The following is a 22,223-nucleotide window of genomic DNA, read 5'->3' as shown; positions in this document are numbered from 1 at the left end:
CCATAAAGACAACTGTTACGCTTCAGTCGTGTGTTTAATGGACTGTGCTTTACAAACAATACATACCCGTTGGTATTTACCCAACTACTTACCACCCACTCGTAATTGAATAAGATTTGTTAATTAGAGAAATTATTGATGCTTGACAGTTTCTCGTTCTCTTAATGACCATAACCATGGGAACTTCGAGCAACAATTTTTCAAAAATGCATTTTCTCAGTTTCAACTGCTGCAGAGCTGATTTTGTTATATAAATTGTTGTAATTCTTTTTGATTCATTGGTATTCCTTAATCCAGAGCTTCTCAATCAGTTCTCTGCGATGCTCTCTCAGGTGATCGCGAGATTGTCCCCAAAACATGTTTGAAGATAGAAGATAAAAAAAGGGCCTCGAACATTTTCAAACAGCCAAAGTGGACTTCTATAGAAACTTTGCCTTTATTCAGATATACTTTTCGTTTGCCGATTTTTCAAATGGTCTGTGCTAGGTTTTAATTCCATTGTTTGTGGTTAACGTTTTTTTTAAACTTTAGATACTACAATAGCATGTGAGGCCCGTGGACTCGACGTTATATCACACATTCTGTTTTCATTAGGAATAAGATGCTTATGTAGAATAACTTGAACCCTGTGAGGCGTTTGCCAAATTTGCCACAATGACATTAGACCCATAGGACTCTTTCTTCTACGTGTAGTGGCAACGTGCCAATCAAAATGTATTATTATTATTATCATTATTATTATTATAATGACTGTTATTATCATGATCATTATCATTTAAGAATGCTCTTGACACAATTATTCATGTCATTAGAGAGAAATTGGGGTAGAAATCAGCCAAAGAGAGCACAGTGTTCAATTATGTAGATAATTTTGAAGTTAATATATAGTGTGATTTGTAAAACATATTAAGAAGATTCAGTAATTTCGAATGTTATAAAGAGTGTGATGGTGATTTTTTTTTTAAATGTTTTGATAACGGCTTATCAGCTGATTTGCACCGATCTTCCATTCACCACGGCAGTCTACCATTAACGAGTAAAACATTAGGCTCCTGTTAGCCCCTAAAATACCACATCGTTGCTCCTGTTGTTACAGAAAGTAAATGCAGAAAATCACCTTTATTTTCTTTTATATATTTTTTTTAATAGTCTTGTTTCTATTGTGATCATTTTGGTAGGTTTGTCGATATATGGATAGATATGGGATCATTGCATTAATCATCTAAAACACACACACACATACACAAAAGTTCGTTTCTAAGTAACGCCTATATGCTTATTCTGCATACAGATAGAAGTGAAATGCATTCGGCAACGGGTCAACCGGACTACTGGTACACAAAGTGACCACGAGCATTTTGGCGATGTCTGTTTTAGGGCTGCGACGGAACGTTTAAATGCTTCGTCTTGGTGCGAGACTATCGGAGTCCAAAACTGCTCAAGGTTCTGCCGACCTAGCAGGGTTACAAGACGGTGGATGTGTGTTTTTCTTTGCCCTCGGAATTCCGTAATTCAATTGACTCGAACGCGTTATCACGTTAGGGGCAACCAAACGAAATTATTCTATTAGATCTGGTGCAGCTGCGAATGGTGAGTCGTCACCGTCCTCCAAGAGAAAACAAAGAATGCCGGACGAACGGAGTGGTCATTATGGCGTGTGAAGATAATATAATGTGTAGGGAGACACCATTTTGAAGCGCTACTCCATTGTCCGTTTACGCATACCAGTATCCACACACGACGCACACGCACATATCTCACACACACTCACACCCCACACACACTCACACATCACACACACTCACACCCCTCATACACACCCACACATATATGACCCACACTCTACTCATTAGCGCAAACGAGGACTCTAGTTTAGATCGAATTATCAAATTCAAAATCAACACCGAATACACACTCAACCCTTTCTCTTTAATTCCAAATACCAAACAGATAAAGCCAGTAAAACAGAAAGTGGGCTTGTATCCACCATTACGTGAAAGCCAAATCGAGGAACATTCTACTTTTTAAGATCTCCTCCGATTATTTTCGTTTCAACCACTATTTTGTACGAATTTGTGTTTACATTTTGAGCACATAGGTAGGAAGATGATAAATCTATTACACGGATCGATGTTTCCTTTATTTATAGTCTCAGAATACCCCTATTCCCGTGACACCAGCGAGACCGTCACCAGACCGAACAAAGAAATTCAGTCCCCGAATGGCCTCCATTTGGTCGGTGTGAAATCAATGTGTAGTTAGCGAGGTGTGATTGAGATATAAGACGCAAACATTGTTTCTGATCAGTCACTATATTTTGTTTTCAATACCGTCGCCATGTTACAGACGCGCACATGCTAATCCACTCACGATGCGGAATAGAGAGAGGCAATGTATATGGACAAAGCGCTTTGCTCAATGATATATATATATATATATATATATATATATACTGTGCCGGGTATCGAACCCATGTCCTTTGCATCCCCAATCAAGTGATTTAACCACTCGACCACGACGCCTAAAATTTGTCCATGAATTTATCTAAACATGGCTGATTTTATTCTAATTCGATCACTGGACCAGCTGTACATATCGGAAGGAACTGGTAGATTTTCGACGGTTTCTTATTTTGGCAGACGGTGGGTGATTTCAAGGAGTGTCTTCCGACTCTATTCTGTATAAAGAAAGGGTTCACACCTGCCTCTACTGAGTCCACATGTGATTGCTAAGGACTTCAGAATTGGGCAGGAATACATATTTGATCTCGTTTCCAGCTCTCCTAAATGTCACTCGAATTATCGCACCCACCTAATTTGTCATGGAAGCGGGCTAGATTCGTCACTGTCCCATGCAAATTGGACACATTTTGTAAGGTGCTTTTACGGAAGGCACGGATTTGATTAGACGGTCTCACCGTCGGTCACGTGGTCGCTTCCATGGCATTCAGGTGTTTTCAACCAGCCTAATACGTTTTGCTCGACCTGGAGAGTGTTTCACAAAGACTAAGATCGACTTTAAGTTAGACTTAACCATGGCATTCAGGTTTTTTCAACCAGCCTAATATGTTTTACTCGACCTGGGGAGTGTTTCACAAAGATTAAGATTGACTTTAAGTTGGACTTAACCATGGCTTTCAGGTGTTTTCAACCAGCCTAATATGTTTTGCTCGACCTGGAGAGCGTTTCACAAAGACTAAGATCGACTTTAAGTTGGACTTAACTGTGACAGGCTGTTCATGCCATCGGTAGCTCTCACCATTGGTCTCTAATTATGATCTTTAGATAATGTTTTTTTTCTTCAATAATGAACTATCAAAAAATGTAAATTCTGTAGATTTGTGACCATGATGAGTACGTTCCTTGAGGACTTAACTGTGACAGGCTGTTCATGCCATCGGTAGCTCTCACCATTGGTCTCTAATTATGATCTTTAGATAATGTTTTTTTTCTTCAATAATGAACTATCAAAAAATGTAAATTCTGTAGATTTGTGACCATGATGAGTACGTTCCTTGAGGACTTAACTGTGACAGGCTGTTCATGCCATCGGTAGCTCTCACCATTGGTCTCTAATTATGATCTTTAGATAATGTTTTTTTTCTTCAATAATGAACTATCAAAAAATGTAAATTCTGTAGATTTGTGACCATGATGAGTACGTTCCTTGAGGACTTAACTATGACAGGCTGTTCATGCCATCGGTAGCTCTCACCATTGGTCTCTAATTATGATCTTTAGATAATATTTTTGTCTTCAATAATGAACAATCAAAAAATGTAAATTCTGTAGATTTGTGACCATGATGAGTACGTTCCGTGAGAAACCAATGCCAGTAAATGATGAGAGAAAATAGTGGCATTCACAGCCTGCCATAGTTAAGTCCAACTTGAAGTCGATCTTAGTCTTTGTGAAACACTCTCCAGGGTTTAGTTGTGATGCTTCCTCATCTCATCCCTCAGTGTGGAAGCACATTCAATCATTAGTTTTTTAGAGACGTCATATTTTGCAGCTCAAAGAATTGTATGGATTGCATTGATGTTACTCGAGTTAGACAAGGTCCGTGTAACTTCATAAAACTCTCTGGCAATCAAGAACTTTATTTTTTCAAACGCAAAAATAAAGTCGTACATCTTGTTTTCCATTCAACGATTTAATTGAGTTTTTGCAGGTTGCAATCAACTAAACTTTACATTGAGAACTTTAAAATGATTTGTTCAGTACGCCTATGTTACTGCAGACAACATCTCTCTTCCCCTGTAGTAATTCGATACGCTATTTTTTTTCCAGACATAGAACATTAAACACATATTTGAATTTATTTGAGAGAAGTTTATCGTTCCAATAAAATAAAGGGTGTCAATTTCAATAAAAACATGTTCGATACATGTTGCAAAAAGAGTCGATCAAAATTGCCCCAATTTCTACAATAACTGTGTCGACACGGACGACTTCTAATTGAATTTGTCTGGCGGCCTTATCTCACTATCAATTTAAATTAAATTTTTATAGCAAAACTAAAGGTCCAATTTATATCCAGGTTATGTTGATTAAGTTATGAGAAGAAAGTAATCAGTTTAAGGCACGGAAGTCAAAATATGTTTCCCGCAATTTGTTTTATGCATCAATATAGATAAAGCCCTCCAAGCTGATTGTGATAAAGTTCATATTCAAGATATATAATTAGTATTACCACAAAGCATTTCATAGAACAGGTAAATTGCGTCCTTCCCTTTACTTTTAATGTACAATTTCTTATAATATTTACATTTTTCTAATAATTGGATATGCAATTGACACTTTAAATATTTCTTCCACGTTTTTTGATAAAACATTTTCCAAAGGATTGAAAAAGTTATATTTTATTTCCTGTCCAATTTAAAAAGGCGACTTTATGTGAGGCTATGTCACAAAAGGGTGATCATTTTAGCGATGATTCAACAATTTTAGTTGCATAATTTGGTTTAGACATATAATGTTCTTATTGCCATTCCTTCAAACTTGTTGAAGAGTATGTGATTTCCAATCTGGAAAATGAAAAAGAAAAGGGGCCGAGTCATGTCATCTTATGTGTTGAAAATAATGAAAAAGTTGTCTGGCATTAGGTCACAGTGTGACCGATATTACCGATTTACCGATTTCGAAGTGCACATGCGTATAGTGATTACAACTTTCATTTTTTTTGTTATAATTCTTACAATTTACGGTAGTTATTGATATCGTCGTATTTCTTATGTTCGTATGTCATTATAATTTTAGATTTAAGATATTGAAAAAGCTCTACATTTCTTTTCCGATCATAGTAGATATTTTTTAATTAAGAAAATAGATAAAATATGTTATTAAGAGAGAAAACAAATCCAATCATTACAGTCTGTGAAGGATAATTTTGCATGAAAATATTATCTTTTGCCATATAACATGACAAATTTGAACCAATGTTATATCAGTAAAGACAGTTAACTATCGGCAAAATGCCGAATAAACGAACTCTCGAACCTAATGTGTCGTGCTGTATATACCTGATATTGTCAAGATAATCCCACTCTGAATATAATATTGATATGAATATATGAACATTTTTAAAAATATGATTAAGAGAGAGAAAGTTTTTGTTAATGAGATGAAAGAGAAAATTAAAGAGAATGATGAATCACGATTTATATTCTGAGCGTTGCGGTATACATTTTTTCGCTGATATCAGAATCCTCATCTGCGCATTCATCATGTTAACACTAATGAAAAATAGGCCTATATTTTTGCTTGAATTACCTGTCCAATGCCTGAAACTTGATTTTATGTAAACATCCATGTAGAGGCATAACATCAGACTCAAAGGTCCATTAGCCTTTTGTAACGGTTTAGTGCGGGCTTTTGAAACTATACATTTCAGATATTAAGTAATTTTCCTTTTAGTTGTGGTTATTTTACCTGACTGCTAAGAGAGCATCAATGTTTGTTAGTGAGTATCCAGAGGACTGACGGCTTTAGGTCCTCTCCGAGAGACCTATAATGAGGATATAATGCCTTACCTAAAGGGCACTAGCGCATCGACTTGGTTTCGAACCCGGGTCGCTGGATTACGAGACCACTGCTCTACGAACTGAGCTATCGCGTGATTACTCAAAATGTCAAGATATATCTATTAATATCACCCACACACACACACGACACACATACATACACACACACACACTCAGAGATTATCATGATAGTGATATAATTATTGAGCCCAAATATAACGTTGTTTTATCTTCTTCTTTTTTAGCGGTTTCCCTGAAGGGATCTCATAGAAAGAACTCTTGCGGCGCAACAACATTTTGCAAGCCAAGACAATCAACTACCTTCTGATAGAGTACTCCATCTGTTTCGAGTACATCATAGAGTCAACAATTTTGGCTTATGAATATTTAACAATGAGTCATGAGACTTGTCTTGAACATCGCGTGCTTGTTGTTAGCTAGAAGCGCGGGGCTAACCGTGCGAGATAAAGAGGATGATCTGTCGGGGAGGGCCTGGCGACAGATTTGCCCACGGTCCGTAGGGAACGCAATGATATGGGCTGGAGTGGTTTCTAGTGGCATAAACACTCGCCACATCAACGTGTCAAGATGTTCTCCCCCGGGAGACCTACCCGAAGATCAACGGTCTGCGTGTTATCGCGCACAGAATAATTGCGGCAAAAAGCTGTCGAAAGTTCCAGATTTTAACAGCATTTTGGCAAAGGGAAAGCCGGAAGATGACATTAAATACACCACAGATTACTAAGATACGATTTTGTCGCCTTGGAAACCTATAGACTTTAAAATGAACTTTTAAACCGAAATTGCGTTTTCCAGACCTGGTGGTTATACCATCGAGAGGAATATGCTAATCGATCGGTGTTCGAATTAGACTTTCAGTTTTCACAAATTGCCATTATGAAAAATATATAATTTCCCAATATATACGAACAAAACTAGAAACACACACACTGTACCTTGGTGATATTTTTCTCGAAAAAAAATGAATTTGTGGTTATTTTCGGCATATCTTCCACCAAGTCTTTTGGCAAAAAAATAATCTGAAGACTCTTTCGACATTGACTCTTGAAATATTAAATTCCACCAAATCAATTTTTTAATATTTTTTAATTGAATAAAATCTTTCGAATAAAGAGACTTTCTATATTATGCATTTTGAAGATGGTGTCTCTAACATTTGCAAACGCGTTTTTTTTTTCCTTCTTTTTTTCTCTTCAAAATGATTATATTTTTCAAATCCTCATAACAAAATAAAAAATTACCTGTACATAATTATCCCACGAAATACATCGACGTAGTATAGTTGCTTTTGGTGTCCTTTGCAGCATACGTTAAGTTAATTTGAACTGAATTTGTTTGTTTTTTTGTTTTTTGAAAGACAGTGAGAAACCTATTTACGTTTATTAAAATTCAAAACACGAGTAGTCCTGCTACTATAGTCAAAGCTGTCATTATGAAAACAGGTGAACAGCCTGCACAATATTTAGCCTGGTGGCTTAATATGACAGGCACCAGCATCTCAGTCATTAAACGGCTGGCTTTACGTCTACTTTCTGGCAGCCAATCACAGCCCGTCATTTATTCGCGATTATAATGTCTGATTTCGGCTTTCTGTTCAATCGACTTTGCAATACCAATACACTCTTTAAATACTATATAGTGTACATATGAATACTCTTACATTACAATACTCTCCCTTCAACTTTGTTTTCTCTTTTATATAGATTTTTTATATAAAGTATTGCTTTCCCAAGAGTTATTCAAAAAATATATACCTTTCTCCCAACCAAACCTACCTGTATTAGATAATTGTCATGAGTGTTGGTGTTTGTTTTTTCCATGTTAATCCGTAAATTAGAAAGACAGTTGAATCAGAATTTGTTTTCACGTTTTGAAAATACATATTTATTTGGAGGTGTTGTTTTATGTTCTAATATAAATTCATATTGTCTAAAGATTGGTCGTATGTTTTGAAATACATTTCTATTGTTTAAGGATAAATATGGTTTTACGTTTCAAATATATTTGTATTGTTTAAATATAATGGCTGTATGTTTTGAAATACAGTACATTTATTATCGTTTAGAGATACGGTTATACGTCTTGCAATACATTTCTTTGTTTAGATATATATATATATATATATATATATATATATATATATATAAACGATGTCGGTGATAATTATACAACTGAAAATGGTAATCGATAATAATGATAATAATAATAATGATAACAGTTTATGTATTTATTATCATTTTAAGATTTACTATGGAGTAATCACATTCAATAATTTAGCTTCATATTTTGTTAAATGGAATCTGATATTATCTCTATAACCACCCTTTACACCTTGGCTTACTCATGTATTACCTCATTCTTTATGTATGTTTATCATATGTTTATGTTTTTCACTGTCCTGTAATATTTCATTTATATATTTGTATTGTATTACTTTGTAACCAGTAGAAACCAAATTTCCTAATATGGATAATAAATTATTATTCTTACTTATATTATACTTACTTATACATCCACTCCTGACGACGGATAATCAACCTGTTCGAAACGTCGAGCCACTCATCCTCTCCAAGCGCTATAGTTCTCCTTAAACTATAAGCTAAGAAAGATAACAAACAGTCCTTTTCAGGACTACACACCCCCAAGAAAGATTTTCAGGACTCCTCAATCCTCTCTCTCTCTCTCTCTCTCTCACACATGGTGCACCCGCGAGCCTACTGTATACTTACTTATGTATGCGTTGACGTTTTGAAAACCATTTTTATTTGATTAAAGGTATGGTTTCAGAACAGACGAGCTAAATGGCGTAAAGCAGAGCGAACCAAGCAGGACCGAGGACCGTCATCAACTTCAAGCCCGGAGAATGATGATAGATTATCGTCGAGTGAGGGAGCTGTTGGGCACTCAAGAGAGGAGATAAACATGAGCCCTGGGGCACCCTCCGAAGACGCACGGAGAGATAAAAGTACAGTCGATGTGAGTACATTTATGTCAACTAATCATTCATTTATTTATTCATTCATTCATGTATGTATTTAGTTAGTTATTTATTTAGTCATTAATGTATTTATTTATACCTATTTTCTTGTGAGTGAATTTATTTCCACTAATCATTCAGTTATTCATTCATTCTTCTATGTATTTATTTAGTCTTTTTTATGTATTTATTTATACATGTTTTCTTTGAAAAAGCAGGCTAGTCCCATTCAACATCACAAAGGCCCTGCTAATTCACAATAATATTACATAAACTATAACAATTTTTTTTTAATTAATGGTAACGACATTAACAGCTGTTGAATGAAAAGAAAAAGCAAACAAAATATATGTGATATATACAGAGCAAAAGAAAAAAGAAAAGGGGAAAATAAATCATATCATGAAAAACGTATCCGTCTATATCTAGACTGTTGCCGATCAAGTTCGATTTTGTTTAAACCTCTTACCATGAAGTGATCGTGATAATTTGATTTTTTTTTCTTGATTTTTGATTTTTATAGGGTGATAAATCGGATTCACATCACGACAATGAATCGCCCCTACATAGCTTGGATAGAGCGCCATCTGGTGGGCGCCTGATGCCTCCTGCCTTTGCGAACCCATCTGCAAGTACGATGCTAAACCCGTTTTACCATCCTAGCGGTGCCGCTCGCTTGCTGCTTGCTTCACAGCCATACGAGAGGTAAGCTTTCAATCCATCTTCAATTAAGAAAAAGTTATTTGTGATAGTTGTAAAGCCATTAACACACCTTCATATACTATTATTTAGCCCCTTTTACGAACCAATAGTTTCTCTTCTTGTAAATGTAAACACATTGTTCGAAATGTATTACTGCAATGGTACTGGTAAATATATCGAATCGAATCAAAATTTAATGTTCAAATTAGGGTAATTTTTTTAATAAGTGCGGGTTAATACGCTACACCTCTCACAGAGAGTACGATATGAACCTGGTGTTTTAGTATACATACACAACTGGTAATCTACATCAGCATACAAATCTTCGAAATAGGCTGCATGGCCCTTTGAAAACTATAAGTAGAAGGAAAAAGAGGAAGAAATGTTTGTATTAACATTTCTAAAATGTGAAATGCTCCCAATGGCAGGTTTATTTTTTACCGACATGACTACCGCCTGCTGTAATGTATTTTCTTTCTGTACCCCAAGCATCATCACGCTTGCGTCAGAAGTTGGTGGTGCATTGTGGGACATGGCTGTCGACAGGTTAATCTGAAGTAGCGTCAGTAGAATATCCTGCCTTTTAATAATATATCCTCCTTTTTTTTCTCTTGTTATAGTATGAGAGGACATGGTACTCCTACACGGTTCCCGCCCCTCATCTCACCATCGTATGCCTCTCAACTCATGTCATTTGCTTCAGCCAGAAAAGGTTGGTATAAAACAGCCGATCCTTAATTTTATCCTACTTTTCATCAGTCATTTGCCTCATTTTCCCGCTATAGTCCTCTTGTATCAAGGACAATAGTGTGACTAGTTTCCTGGCTAATTTTGTCGGTAACGTCCGAACTGTTATTGGTAGAAATTAAATCAACAGAATGTCATAGAGTTGGTGACAAAAATGTGAAAAGTACCAATAATATGAGGGGAAAGGTTCATCGTTTCAGAATGTTGGGTAAAGAGATAAATATTTGTTTTCATGCTCTATTCGTAATGTGATCAAGAGTGATGGATTCACAACGCTATCTTAGATAGATATCAATCTACTTTTAAATTTTAAAAATCATACGTAATTGAAAGAAAAGAAAACTGTAATTATTTCATATTTACTAGATGTTTTTAAACACTTGAGAGTCATTTTTCATAAAGGGATCTTGTAACTTTGTTTCAGATTCTGAAACAAAATTCTGGATTTAGCTCATGCTGCAATGATAATTATAAACCTTTAGGTCATTCAGGAACCCCGTGAATTTTACAAGCTGATCGCCTGTCTGATTATCAAGATAAATATGATTGGAATTACAGATTTTGAAAACCGTTTGCCAAACGGTTTTCATAACACTACAGTCTATTGGGGAAAATGAGTATGGTAAAACCGGTCACTCAAAGATTTTTACTTTTTTGAGGCACTTCTTGATCATTTTGAAGCGCGATTTTTTTTTAGGGCTTCAATATTACACCATATCACAGACACTGATAACACGTAGGGCCGTGTATCTCAGATTTAACATTGTTAAACGGTCCCTTTAAAATACTTTCCTGATCTTCTTTCTTCAGATCCCGTGCCTACATCAGGGAGCTATGGTGGATTCAATGTTCCAACTCTCAGAGGGCCTCTTGATTCCTCATCCGCCATCTTGAGAGAACATGAAAAACGCACCCTCAGCCTAGCTGCACTACGCATGCGCGCCAAGGAATACTCCAACGCTATGGCTGAAGCTGCTGGTCTAATGACGTCATACAAGATGGCGCCGCCCCATCCGGCAATTCTCTTGAGCGCCAGCGCCGCTTCAAGACCGAATTCATCGCACGTTCCGTGTTCATATTGACGTCCAGAGACGCTTAGCAGCATAGAAGACTCGTCATCACGGTCGTTAGAGTGAGGCACGACGCCATGTTGGTCCTTATACCTCCTTAACAAAGGATATGGACAATGACAATTTCTGATGAGCAGGATGCATATCCTTGATGAATACACTGAATTAAACTGCAGGAAGATATAATAGAGCTCCTTCTAAACTCTGTTATATGAGACAGAAGAATCACTGAATCACTTCAGGAGAAAATCAAAGTGTGGTCTATTATGATGTGTGTGGCGGAGAAGTGTTGTGACACAACAAAGAGGGGGAGAAGATCTTCCGTCAGTCCGTAGTCTCGATTAGGCCCAGGAATTGTTATTATTGGCATTGACTGGGGGAGGCTTACTTCGTTCCAGCGGGTCTTCGGGTCTTCGGGTCTTCGGCTTACACGAACTTCGTGACTAATCAAGCCCTGATTCCCGAAGTGTTGGGCGTAGCGTTTGTGAAATACATCCAGTTATTGCTTAAGTATTGAGTCCAGTTTACTCGACACTTTCTGTAGAACATACAGCCACGCTACGAAAACTTGTGTCTCGACCCGACACGTTCTAATACGAGATAAATATTTACTAGGGTTCGTAAAAAGGACAGCGATCGACATTTCGTCATTGTATGGAAAAGTTTGCTTGAAGTATAACGTATAAAGCCGGTTTAATATGAAGATGTTGAGTTCACTTTTTCAGTTTCAAACGGCCTAAAAGTTGACCGTATCAACTACAACTATATCTTCACTAAATGATTGTTATGCTCATTCACAAATACACAAAACTGCTATCCTTTTTCCTTATTAAGATATTAAGTGATAACCGATTGTGACGTCATGATAACAAAACACCACTTTCACTGACTGATTTGTAATTAAATGCACAACTTTATTATACATTTAAATGTTGTTTGAATGAGTAGAAACCCATTTTGAGTACAATATGAAAATGAACAGTACCTCACATATGAACAACACAATTATTTGCACTCGACCGTTTTTTCTTAAAAGTTATTAATATTCTTTTAAGATAAAAATCACGCATTGTACTATAATCACTGGATTGGAACCTTAAAAAAAGACAAGTTTGTTACCAACTAGTTAGTGCCAATATTTATAGTGTACTTTAAAAATGAAATTTCTTCATCTTTCAAGAAGATACAGCAATGAGATTAGTTTCGAATTTTATATTTTCACTGGTCATTGAAGTAAATACCATTCACTTTGTTATGCTATTACATTACTTACACGCTCCCAACATTTTCTTTGACTGTGTGCTATTTGTAATATTCATGCACAGTGCATTAATATGAAACTATAATTTGTAAACATGATCTATCATTTCAGAGCTTTTGCTTTGAATATTAAGAACCTTTGATGATAGAAGTAGCTGTAGAAAAAGAAAACATTTTCGTCTATAATCAGATGCTATATATAAAATGTACATTATGTTGATTTATTAAATTTCGATCAGGAAAATGCGTGGTTAATGAAGCATCATTTATTATCTTCTGTTTACCTGGCATATTTTTTCATTAATTAATTTGGATTTGAATTTATTTTCAATAAAATCTAAAACACTAAACCCACTACTCTTAGCTATACTTTAAAGCCAGGGTATTCTACCAATGTCGCGATGCTGCTGGAATTGCGCCATCTTTCGGTTAAAGCATAAACAGAACGATTTCCGGTTCCTACCACTGAACTATAACACTACGTAGAGTTCAGTAGTACCTATACCCAATCATCATCATGCGAGCTTCATGGAGTCGGTGATGCATGATGGGACATGGCTGTCGACACGTATACTCAAATCTAAATTAGTATCTGTAGAATACACTGCCTTTAAGAATCATGAGAACAAGTAAGTGGAAACGGCAATGAGCAACTAGAGACTCGCTAACAGAGCCTACAACAAACGTACGTGTCTTGACTATCTATCTATCTAAGTATCTTCTCCCGGTTCGGAGGTTGATTGGAACATCTCTCCATTTCAATCTATCTTCTGCCATTACGGTGCACTCTTGCAGTTTTAGTCCACTCTAGTGTCTTGACTGCGATACAGATATTCAGTACTTTTACAAATCTAATCGATACAATAGCCTACATAGAAGACGTTTATTTCTTATAGCAGCCCAAAAATTGCTATGAGAAGAAAAGAGGGGAACCGAGGACGTGACAATATAGAAAGCGAGAGATATATATAAAGTGAGTGATAAAGAAAGAGAGAGCAGGAAAGAAAGAGGGAGAAAGTGAAGTATCGAGGGGGATGTACATTTAAAGGAGAGGATGGAGAGAAAGGGAGACAGAGAGAACAAGGAGGGGGAGACTACGAATCTTTATCAGTGACTCCGGCTGCTGAAGGATCTTGTATGGGGGCGCCCTTCCCGCCGAATGTTGTTTCTGAGTAGAATCTGTCGTTTTTACGGAGTGTGCCATGAAGCCTGTCAAATATCATCGTATTCACTCCAAAGTTACAATGGAAGTACCTATGAAGAAAAAAGAGATGAATAAAAAGTTTCAAGAGCTATTGAAAGAAAATACATGTGACACATTCTTACATTGCGTTAAAAGTGACTCGGTAACATTGCCTCAGATTCTAAAATAAAATCCTAGATTTAGCTCATGCTGCAATCATTATTATAAACCTTAAGGTCAGTCAGGAATCCCATGACTTTTACACGCCTTTCTGGTAGTGTTGCCATGGTAATTCATATCGATTGCAAAGTTACCGTCAGTGGTATGTTTTATACAACGGGGCCGAATTAAAGGTAAAGACCAGTATTGGAAACGCCCCAACCTCAAAAAATGAAATGGAAGCTCTCATTACCAATCATGTGAAAGAATATGTTTTGACTAATACATGATTATAAAAAATTGGCCGGGAAACCGCCTACTAATTGATATATTTGTTAATTTATTATATCTATTTGACTGTGAGAGATATAGGGTAGTCCCATATACATCTTTCTGTATATAGTGCTTGTAACTTTACGAAGAATGGGCCAAATTTCTTATCATTTTGATGATTCCAGAACCTTGCAGATGCTAGATGCTAGATGATCAACCTTTTCTGATCGATTCCACAACGTTTCTTTCACAATGCAATCGCATGACCATAACTGGTCTTTAACTTTAACAGAAATCTATGGAACGATATTTTAAGAGATAATCGTAATTACTTGTGATGGTCGTCATGGAAGATGACACTTGGTTGCCATGGTAACATCGAGTGGAGGTCAATGCCCGAGTGTGCAAGGATGCCGTAGTAGTATCCGTATATTAGCCAGAACAAGAATACACCTGTATGAAAAATGCGATAAAGCAAGTGTACCACTATACATCTTTGTCAATTTGATAGGAATACTACCAAAAATGACACATAGAAATAATCTTATCTTTAATAATGTGTAAACTGTCAAATTTGTTTTGTTGTAAATAATGTAATTGAACTATTGCAATTTGATATTGTTTCCAGATATAATGTCTTCCCCTTCGCTATACTGTTTGTTTTCGGTATACATTTGAATATGTGAAATTTATAAATTCAATTCAATTTTTAAAAATTCAATACCGTTACTGATGACGATGAGGATATTAAAGAAAAACTAGAACACGAATGATAATGATAATATAGAGTAAGGAGAAAACCCGGTGTAGTGGTCCACCTGCACACCCCGAATTAGTTATACCGGGAGGAGAGACCCAAGGGTTACACTAATTCAGTTTACTTTTGGCCTCTCATGCACAGGTGACGCCAATACTTAAAGGCCCACTGCACTACTTGTAGCTACTTGCGCCCTCTATATAACAAACAATGTCTAATCGGTGACCATTGGTCCCCCATGATCCTCTTTTTCTTATGTTAACTGAGAGCTGAGTTTATGAGATAACCACCTGTCCAGTGACCTTGCAGGGCGGTCTAATCCCTCCTGTAAACTACGGCAGATAAGCTTTAATACTAATAACTTTGAACGAAATAAAGCACAAATTATTGTCACCGAATCACATTTCGGATCATACATGGAAGAGATCCTTTAAAGACGTTTCATCGAGCTGTCGCCATTTCAAATTGAATTACATCTCTTTCTACGGATCTTCTCATATCTTCATTGCCTTTTATGTTCCTGCCTTAAGTTTATTTTAACAAACGTGGAAACAAAATGTATATTTAGTCCTGAACAAGCTACTTTTTTGTATTGGATTACGTCAAAATAACAAAGAATCAACCATAAAGGTACATTATGTTTGACTCACTTCGTTACAAGGTGGTTTTCCATTTTTTTTTTAAACCAACATGATGTCAGAATAGACTCTTCATTCAACTGGAACCCTCCACCACTAGCTGCCCAATCTAGACCAAGGTACTGACTCGTTGGAAGGTGTGCCCTGATTGGTTAAGTCTGAGTGTTCCTACAAATGAGTTGCGATCAGACGCAGCTTTAGAAAGTACCTGAAGTCTTGATCTGATCGGCCTCTTACAAGGTTTGTTTCCTTTTTGGCCGCTGCCTTCCTCACTTGTATAATTCATCTAATGTATTGTCATACATTTGTCTGTTTATATAGGTATTTTATCTATTGATCTATGAAACTGAAACTGAAACGGATTAGTTGTTAGGTCGCATTTAAGTTTAGAATCGCGTTTGATCGCATCTTCTTATGCCGTTGAGTATTATGATTAGCCAATCAGATCAAGGTATCATCGCTTGATTGTAAAATGGTGCATTCTGACTGGCTAATTTTTAGATCGTCGAGATCACGCAATAGAGTTGATTACCTGCGTGCAACGGGACCAGGAAGATGGGTATCTCGAGGAGAAACTGGAAGATTATGAATTCATATGGATGCATGGCAGCAGCTGACCAGGGGGTAGGAGCCTTGAATCGATGATGAACTTTGTGATGACGATAAAAGATCGGATGATGCATCATTCGGTGGGGGTAGTATATAGATACTTCGTTGTACAGGTAGTTGATTGGAATGGAGAGGAGAAAGTAGACCCACCCATAGTCTTTGATGCTGTAATACAGTTTGGTCTCTCCTCCATTCATGATGTAGGTTACTAAAATTCCTTGGAGAAGCAAGCAAAGCATGAGATGAAGATTATAATCGAATTGTAAATTGATTTTAATCAAAATGAGACTTACGGCTTTTTACAGACGTTTAAAACTGAAAATTGATTATTTGCATCGGGGACCGACTTCTAAAGTCATCATCCTAAACAAGCAACTCATTTTCGAACCGGGATTATCAGAATCGGTTTAAATAGTTAAAGAAAAAGAGCCGGCCATTAGACCAACTCAAACCCTCTTTTGTTTGTCTCTTAAAGCAGGATAGGAGTGATAAAAGTTCCTCCAAAGCGAATGGATGACTATTTGAGTTTATGCCTCGAAATCCTTACCCGATAAAAGTGAACCGATTGCCATGTTCAGCGATCCCAACCAAAATTCTAACCGGTCATCCTCGGGTTGTAAAAACCGATCCGGTTGACATTTCCAGTCTGCTGCCCCCTCACGACGTTGGATGTAGTAGTACCATTTCAAGTAGCCACCGACTCCATAGAAGATGAGAAAAGCTCCAGTGAAAGATTGAAGAAGATAAAATCCTACATCCTGTCAAAAATGTAATAGATGGGCAACCATTATAAAAACAAAATATTTTTAAAAAACAGTGATCAATCATACGTGTTTTAATAGTCTAAAGTTGCAAGAAATGGTTTGTAATTTGGAAAAGTTTATTTGTATTATTGACTTCACTGTGAGGTAAGACTCAAGCAAAGATCATAAACGTGTCTTAGCATGGAAACCATATAAGCTACAGTTATATAGCATCATGCAATGTTCTCTCGATCAATCCATGAACGAGATATCTTCGATGAGAGCTATGAAAGAAAATAATATCTTCTAAAAACATTTTTTGTGCAAATCATGCCTAACCTGTGATGTCACACATCTCAGCAGCGTTCGGAAAGCTCTCCAGGTGCTATGCCAGGCTGAATTTAAGTGTTTCTTTAAAAGATAATAATCATTCCTTCGAATGTTTCCAAGCATTGAATTTTGATTAAATTTTCCAATCAAAGTTTCGCCTTTGCAATAATGAAAATAAAGTTGTTGTTTTTTTATCTTCGAAAAGCTCCTTTAAGAAACGATGATGCAAGATTACATACCTTCATGTAATATCCGCCAACGCCTACAAAATCATGATTGGTCACGTTGTCGATGTCGAAGGAAGTATGTTGAGCCGAGATCGTTCCCCGTGTGGTATCCCCCTGCCAGAGTCTCTTGACTTGGACGTACATAAGTAACCAGTCTCCTATAAACCAGTATGTGTAACAAAGAACAGGGTTTATCATGGATTCCGCGCAGGCATTTATGTTTTGTTTGTTTGTTTGTTTTGTTTTCGGGGGCTGTTTTTTTGCTTTTTGAGAGATATAATGTATTCGTTCCCTGCCTTGGACAAGTCATATTCTATGTTATGTATAAATAAAGTTAAATAAATTACATACATGTCGCTCGCAACTAGTAATTTTGTTAAGAGGACTTACTTTACAAAGCCCCTGTCATGCCTGTGGCCTTTTATAAGTTTCTTTTTTTTCTTCTCATTTTCATATTACCTATTTGAGTTATGAATTCATCATAGCACAGTTATTTAGATAATTATTCATATATATGCAAGTATTTTGAGTAGGAACCTGATGTATTTTTTAATGTACTGCACTGTATATTTGGGTTTGGGTTAATCTGAAAATGGAAATAAAACGGACGATGGTATTTTACTATCACTTCGACTGTCAAGATAAGTATGTCATTCATGGAAATGTGCGATACTTTCTGCGACAAAATCATAAGACATAACTTATATAAGATAAGATATACGATATATTCCCCTGACGATTTGCAATGTTGTCTAGCAGTTACTTTTTGTCTCATTTTATCTACCCGTATCTAGAGGCAATCAGCACAAGTGTGTACATGAAAATAACCATGACCTGGTCTTTCAAGATATGTTGAGGTCACATTCAGCTTGAAACTTGGTTATCTTGATATCATTGCAAGTCAAACGGTGTAACCCTTCTGTATTTGAATTGTATTGCTCGGTATATATGAGATCATTAAATAATTTATGCCTTTTTTCAAATACCATTCATATAACGATCATGAATGTTTATCAGAATGGGGGTGTTTTTACATTTACATTACGGTAATGATCACTTCAAGAGGGGAGATAGAGAGAGAGAAAGAGAGAGAGACGGGAGGCGCAATGAGATCGCCGTCTGGCTCTTACGACTTTCGTCATGCGCGTGGGCTCGAGTCCCGGATACGATACCACTGCTCTACCACTGAGCCATCGCGTCACCTCTCATGAAAATCGTGTACAAAAACAAAACAAAATCAGAAACGGAAAAAAAGAATGAAATTTGGACAGTAGACGTCAGCCCCCTCCCCCCCCCCCCCCCCCCCCCCCCTGGGACGCCTATGGATATGGTTACACCTTAAATGATAAGATTAAGACTAAAATATCGAAATTGTACCTCTTAATCCAGTAGCTAGTAGTGCTGTAAGGAGTGTGCCTAGTCCTACAAGCATAGCTGTTCTGATTCGGGCTAGGAGCGAGACTAATTTGCCGATTCTACCTGGCTCGGCCATCATGCTTCTCTAAAAATCGAAATAAAAGAAAATAAACATATAACACATTTTTAAAAGGGGACCAACAAAATATGAAGACACCGGTGATATTAAATCGTAAACAAGGTAGTTATAGACGTGAGTGTAACTTGTATTGCAACTATTAATAACTGCGTTGTATTTACCCAAGGTAGCCACACCGGTATCAAAACTGCTCTTCACGCGTGCCCTGCAATAATTATTATTACCCTAGCATTGCCAGGTACCCATTGACACTTGTGTGGGTATTAATATTAGTACGACGGCATGGCTGAACAATTGTGCACTTTTGTCTGAAATCATCAACTGTGGCACATTTGTGAAGAAACCAATGTTGATCAATAACAAGTGTGGAAGTACTTCCATAAACGGTTCTGAGTGGTAAATGTCCATGAAATTATGATGCTATTCTTGTACAAATCGACACTTTAAAATCTCGCCCATTAAAATACTTACATATACTACAGCTATACGTGGTAAACGGACGCAGAGATCAGTGGAAAAGCGCCCCTCTAATCTAGGGTATGCAGTGTTGGCCAGTATTTTAAGAGCGAGTCTCTTTTGGTTGAGGTTTCCAGTTAATACAAAATATGCAGTGACAGAATTTAATGGACATTCTGTTTGAGAATAACATCAAGGAGGCCTAGATTGTACTTTTCTGTGCCGGCACGATCACTGCTGTAACAAAGAATAAAGTACGTGTCTGCATGCGTGGGTGCGTGATTGTAAAAAACATGCTCCATTTCTTGTTTCGTTTCTTTACAAAATTAAAATGTTAAATTGTATTACTTTTTGTATACCCTTTAGAACTTACGATATGTCAAGTGTAACCAATGCATGTTTTTCAACAGTTTGAATTTGATTCATAATCATTGTATTATAGAATCCTTCATGGTTGATGTCCTGAAAAGAGCAAAAATCATTATCCCACGCATTTTCTGTGATAATGCAAATGTTTGATTTATGAGTTATTCATGAATAGAATCATTATCATTATTAAGTATTTGGCATCATCTGTGCCCGGGTGGCGAAAAGCGAACTGCATTACTGTAACCTTCGGGTCTCTCCTCCTGGTATAACTGATCGGGGGTGTACAGGTAGACCCCGACACCGGGGTTCCCCCTACTCTTATACAAAAAGTGCAGTGTGTTCTTAAAGTACAGAGGTCGCGTGGCCGTGACTCTCCTCTACACGGGACTTCCATTTAATGTTCTATCCGAGGGACAGAGTGTTTTCCACTTAACATGTGACACGTGACGATGTTTGTTCGACAAGCAGACGCGTTACTGGCTGAGCCAACTTGCTGTATTCGTGCCGTCTAGACATATTCAATTCAAGCGACCATTTCAATCAAACAAAACTTTTTATTTCTACATGATCATCATACTTTGTGTTGAAAGATAATAACAATTAACAAAGATGTATTCAGCTTTAAAAACACTGGCCTACCCGGCCTACCAGCCCGCACCCCCCCCCCCCCCCCCCCCCCCCCCCCCCCCCCCCGCAGCGCTCCGTTTATAGACCCCCGAAACTAAAAAGCTATAGACACAAACAAAACACACTCACCCCTCCGAAAGTTCAGTGATAGGGTGCGCCTCAAAAATGTATCAAACCAACAAAAGAAAATCAATCAAGCTATATAGCTCTACAATAGAAGTAGAATGTCTGTGTTTACATACGTGTCGGATCCACGTACATCGGGTTAGCAAGAAAATCTCAAAGCTCCTGACAATATCTGGTCTTGAAATGGTAACAAATTAGGCAATTCCAGATCAGATATGTTCACTTTCTACTATCTTCATTCATCTTTGTGAGGACTGTTCGAAATATTTTCGTCATAAACTGTAATGGCTTGTCTTCACCTCCCCTGTATGTAGTCATTATTACAACCATCAAGGTTTACACTGCGTGATCTTTTAGTTCAGGTGAACGAACTTTTGCCTAATAATAGCTGAGGGCAACAAACTTTTAGACAGATTCTGAACGAATGGTACATTCAATCAGGGAGGTGATAGAGAAGGAGTGGAAACTCTTGTAACTTATTCAAACGCATGCGTGAGTTCTAAAGCGTAACAATGGGATGAGTAACATTCCACTTGGCTTTGAAGTTCCATGCTCCGAGCTGCATTTCCACTGCCAGCGGGGAATTTCGGAGGCCAGGCACCAGTTTCACATTTTTCAAACTACCGTCAAAATTTCAGTGCAAATTATAAACTTTATATGGGGATTGTATTGGGAATAGTGCATCAAACTATTTTTCAAAAAATTTAGAATTCCGCCCTTTTCTATAGTTTGTGTGCCAGAGTTGGTAAAAGAAAAATTAGATCCTGACAAAAAGTCAATTTTTAGGATAAGCCAATTATTTTCCCATGTTTTAATGTCCCGTCATTTAATCTATGATTCAAAATCTTCGATAACTACGTTTGCTAATGCGTGCTTTTGCGTGCTTTTCGTATTTTTTTCAATTAGAAAAAAAATTATGAAATTACACAAGTTTTTGTTCACTTGTTCAACTCATTACACATTCAACAATTAATGAAAAATCATTGGAAGGGACAGCGAACATTTTCTGATGTAGGAATTCTAAATCCTGATATCTAATGCGCCCTTTTATCTCACCATCTGGGGGTGTTTCGCAAAGATCCCAAGTTGAACTTAACATTTATGGAAAGCCGTTAACATCTTTGAATATATTTTGTAAAGTTTATTTTAAAAGGAATAGAAATGTTGTCAAGGAGATTTCGTGTTCTGGATGTGGAATTTATGAAAAGTCTAAAATACTTGTGTTTCTGCTTTTGAATATATTACATTTGAAGGCTACAAATGGCTCTCCATAATTTTAAGTCCAACTTAGAGTTAAGTTTGACTTAGGATCTTTGTTAAACACCCCCAGGTCAACAGTTGCAGATTAGCGCATAACTTTTCGGCGGCTTGGAGCATGGGGTCAAAGGAGAGCGATTTGATTCCACTCATTCTCTTTCACTGTGACCTCCCT

General features: G+C 37.0%; 2 protein-coding genes across 2 annotated transcripts in view; one reads left to right on the top strand and one right to left on the bottom strand.

The window, feature by feature from the left end:
* Positions 1–11,555, top strand: part of LOC100890782 (dorsal root ganglia homeobox protein) — a 30,602-nt gene extending 19,047 nt beyond the window's left edge. The window contains exons 5-8 of the mRNA XM_003729786.3: positions 8,819–9,019; positions 9,544–9,725; positions 10,343–10,434; positions 11,280–11,555. Of these exons, the coding sequence (XP_003729834.1) occupies positions 8,819–9,019; positions 9,544–9,725; positions 10,343–10,434; positions 11,280–11,551 (747 nt within the window). The 3' untranslated portion in view covers positions 11,552–11,555. The remainder of the gene's footprint in view (positions 1–8,818; positions 9,020–9,543; positions 9,726–10,342; positions 10,435–11,279) is intronic.
* A 2,031-nt stretch (positions 11,556–13,586) lies between these two features.
* On the bottom strand, positions 13,587–17,872 carry LOC105439193 (lathosterol oxidase-like). Its single transcript, XM_030979528.1, has 5 exons — positions 17,731–17,872; positions 16,966–17,176; positions 16,342–16,635; positions 14,747–14,867; positions 13,587–14,053 (listed from the first exon to the last, which is right to left on the bottom strand). The coding sequence occupies exons 1-5, from the start codon at positions 17,860–17,862 to the stop codon at positions 13,894–13,896; spliced, it is 918 nt and encodes a 305-aa protein (XP_030835388.1). The 5' UTR covers positions 17,863–17,872; the 3' UTR covers positions 13,587–13,893.
* Between the last annotated feature and the right edge of the window lie 4,351 nt (positions 17,873–22,223).

The sequence above is a fragment of the Strongylocentrotus purpuratus genome, unplaced genomic scaffold (genome assembly GCF_000002235.5).
Source record: "Strongylocentrotus purpuratus isolate Spur 01 unplaced genomic scaffold, Spur_5.0 spur5_scaffold_10, whole genome shotgun sequence".
NCBI classification, from domain to species: Eukaryota; Metazoa; Echinodermata; class Echinoidea; order Camarodonta; family Strongylocentrotidae; genus Strongylocentrotus; species Strongylocentrotus purpuratus.
This window is presented reverse-complemented; position numbering and strand designations above follow the sequence as displayed.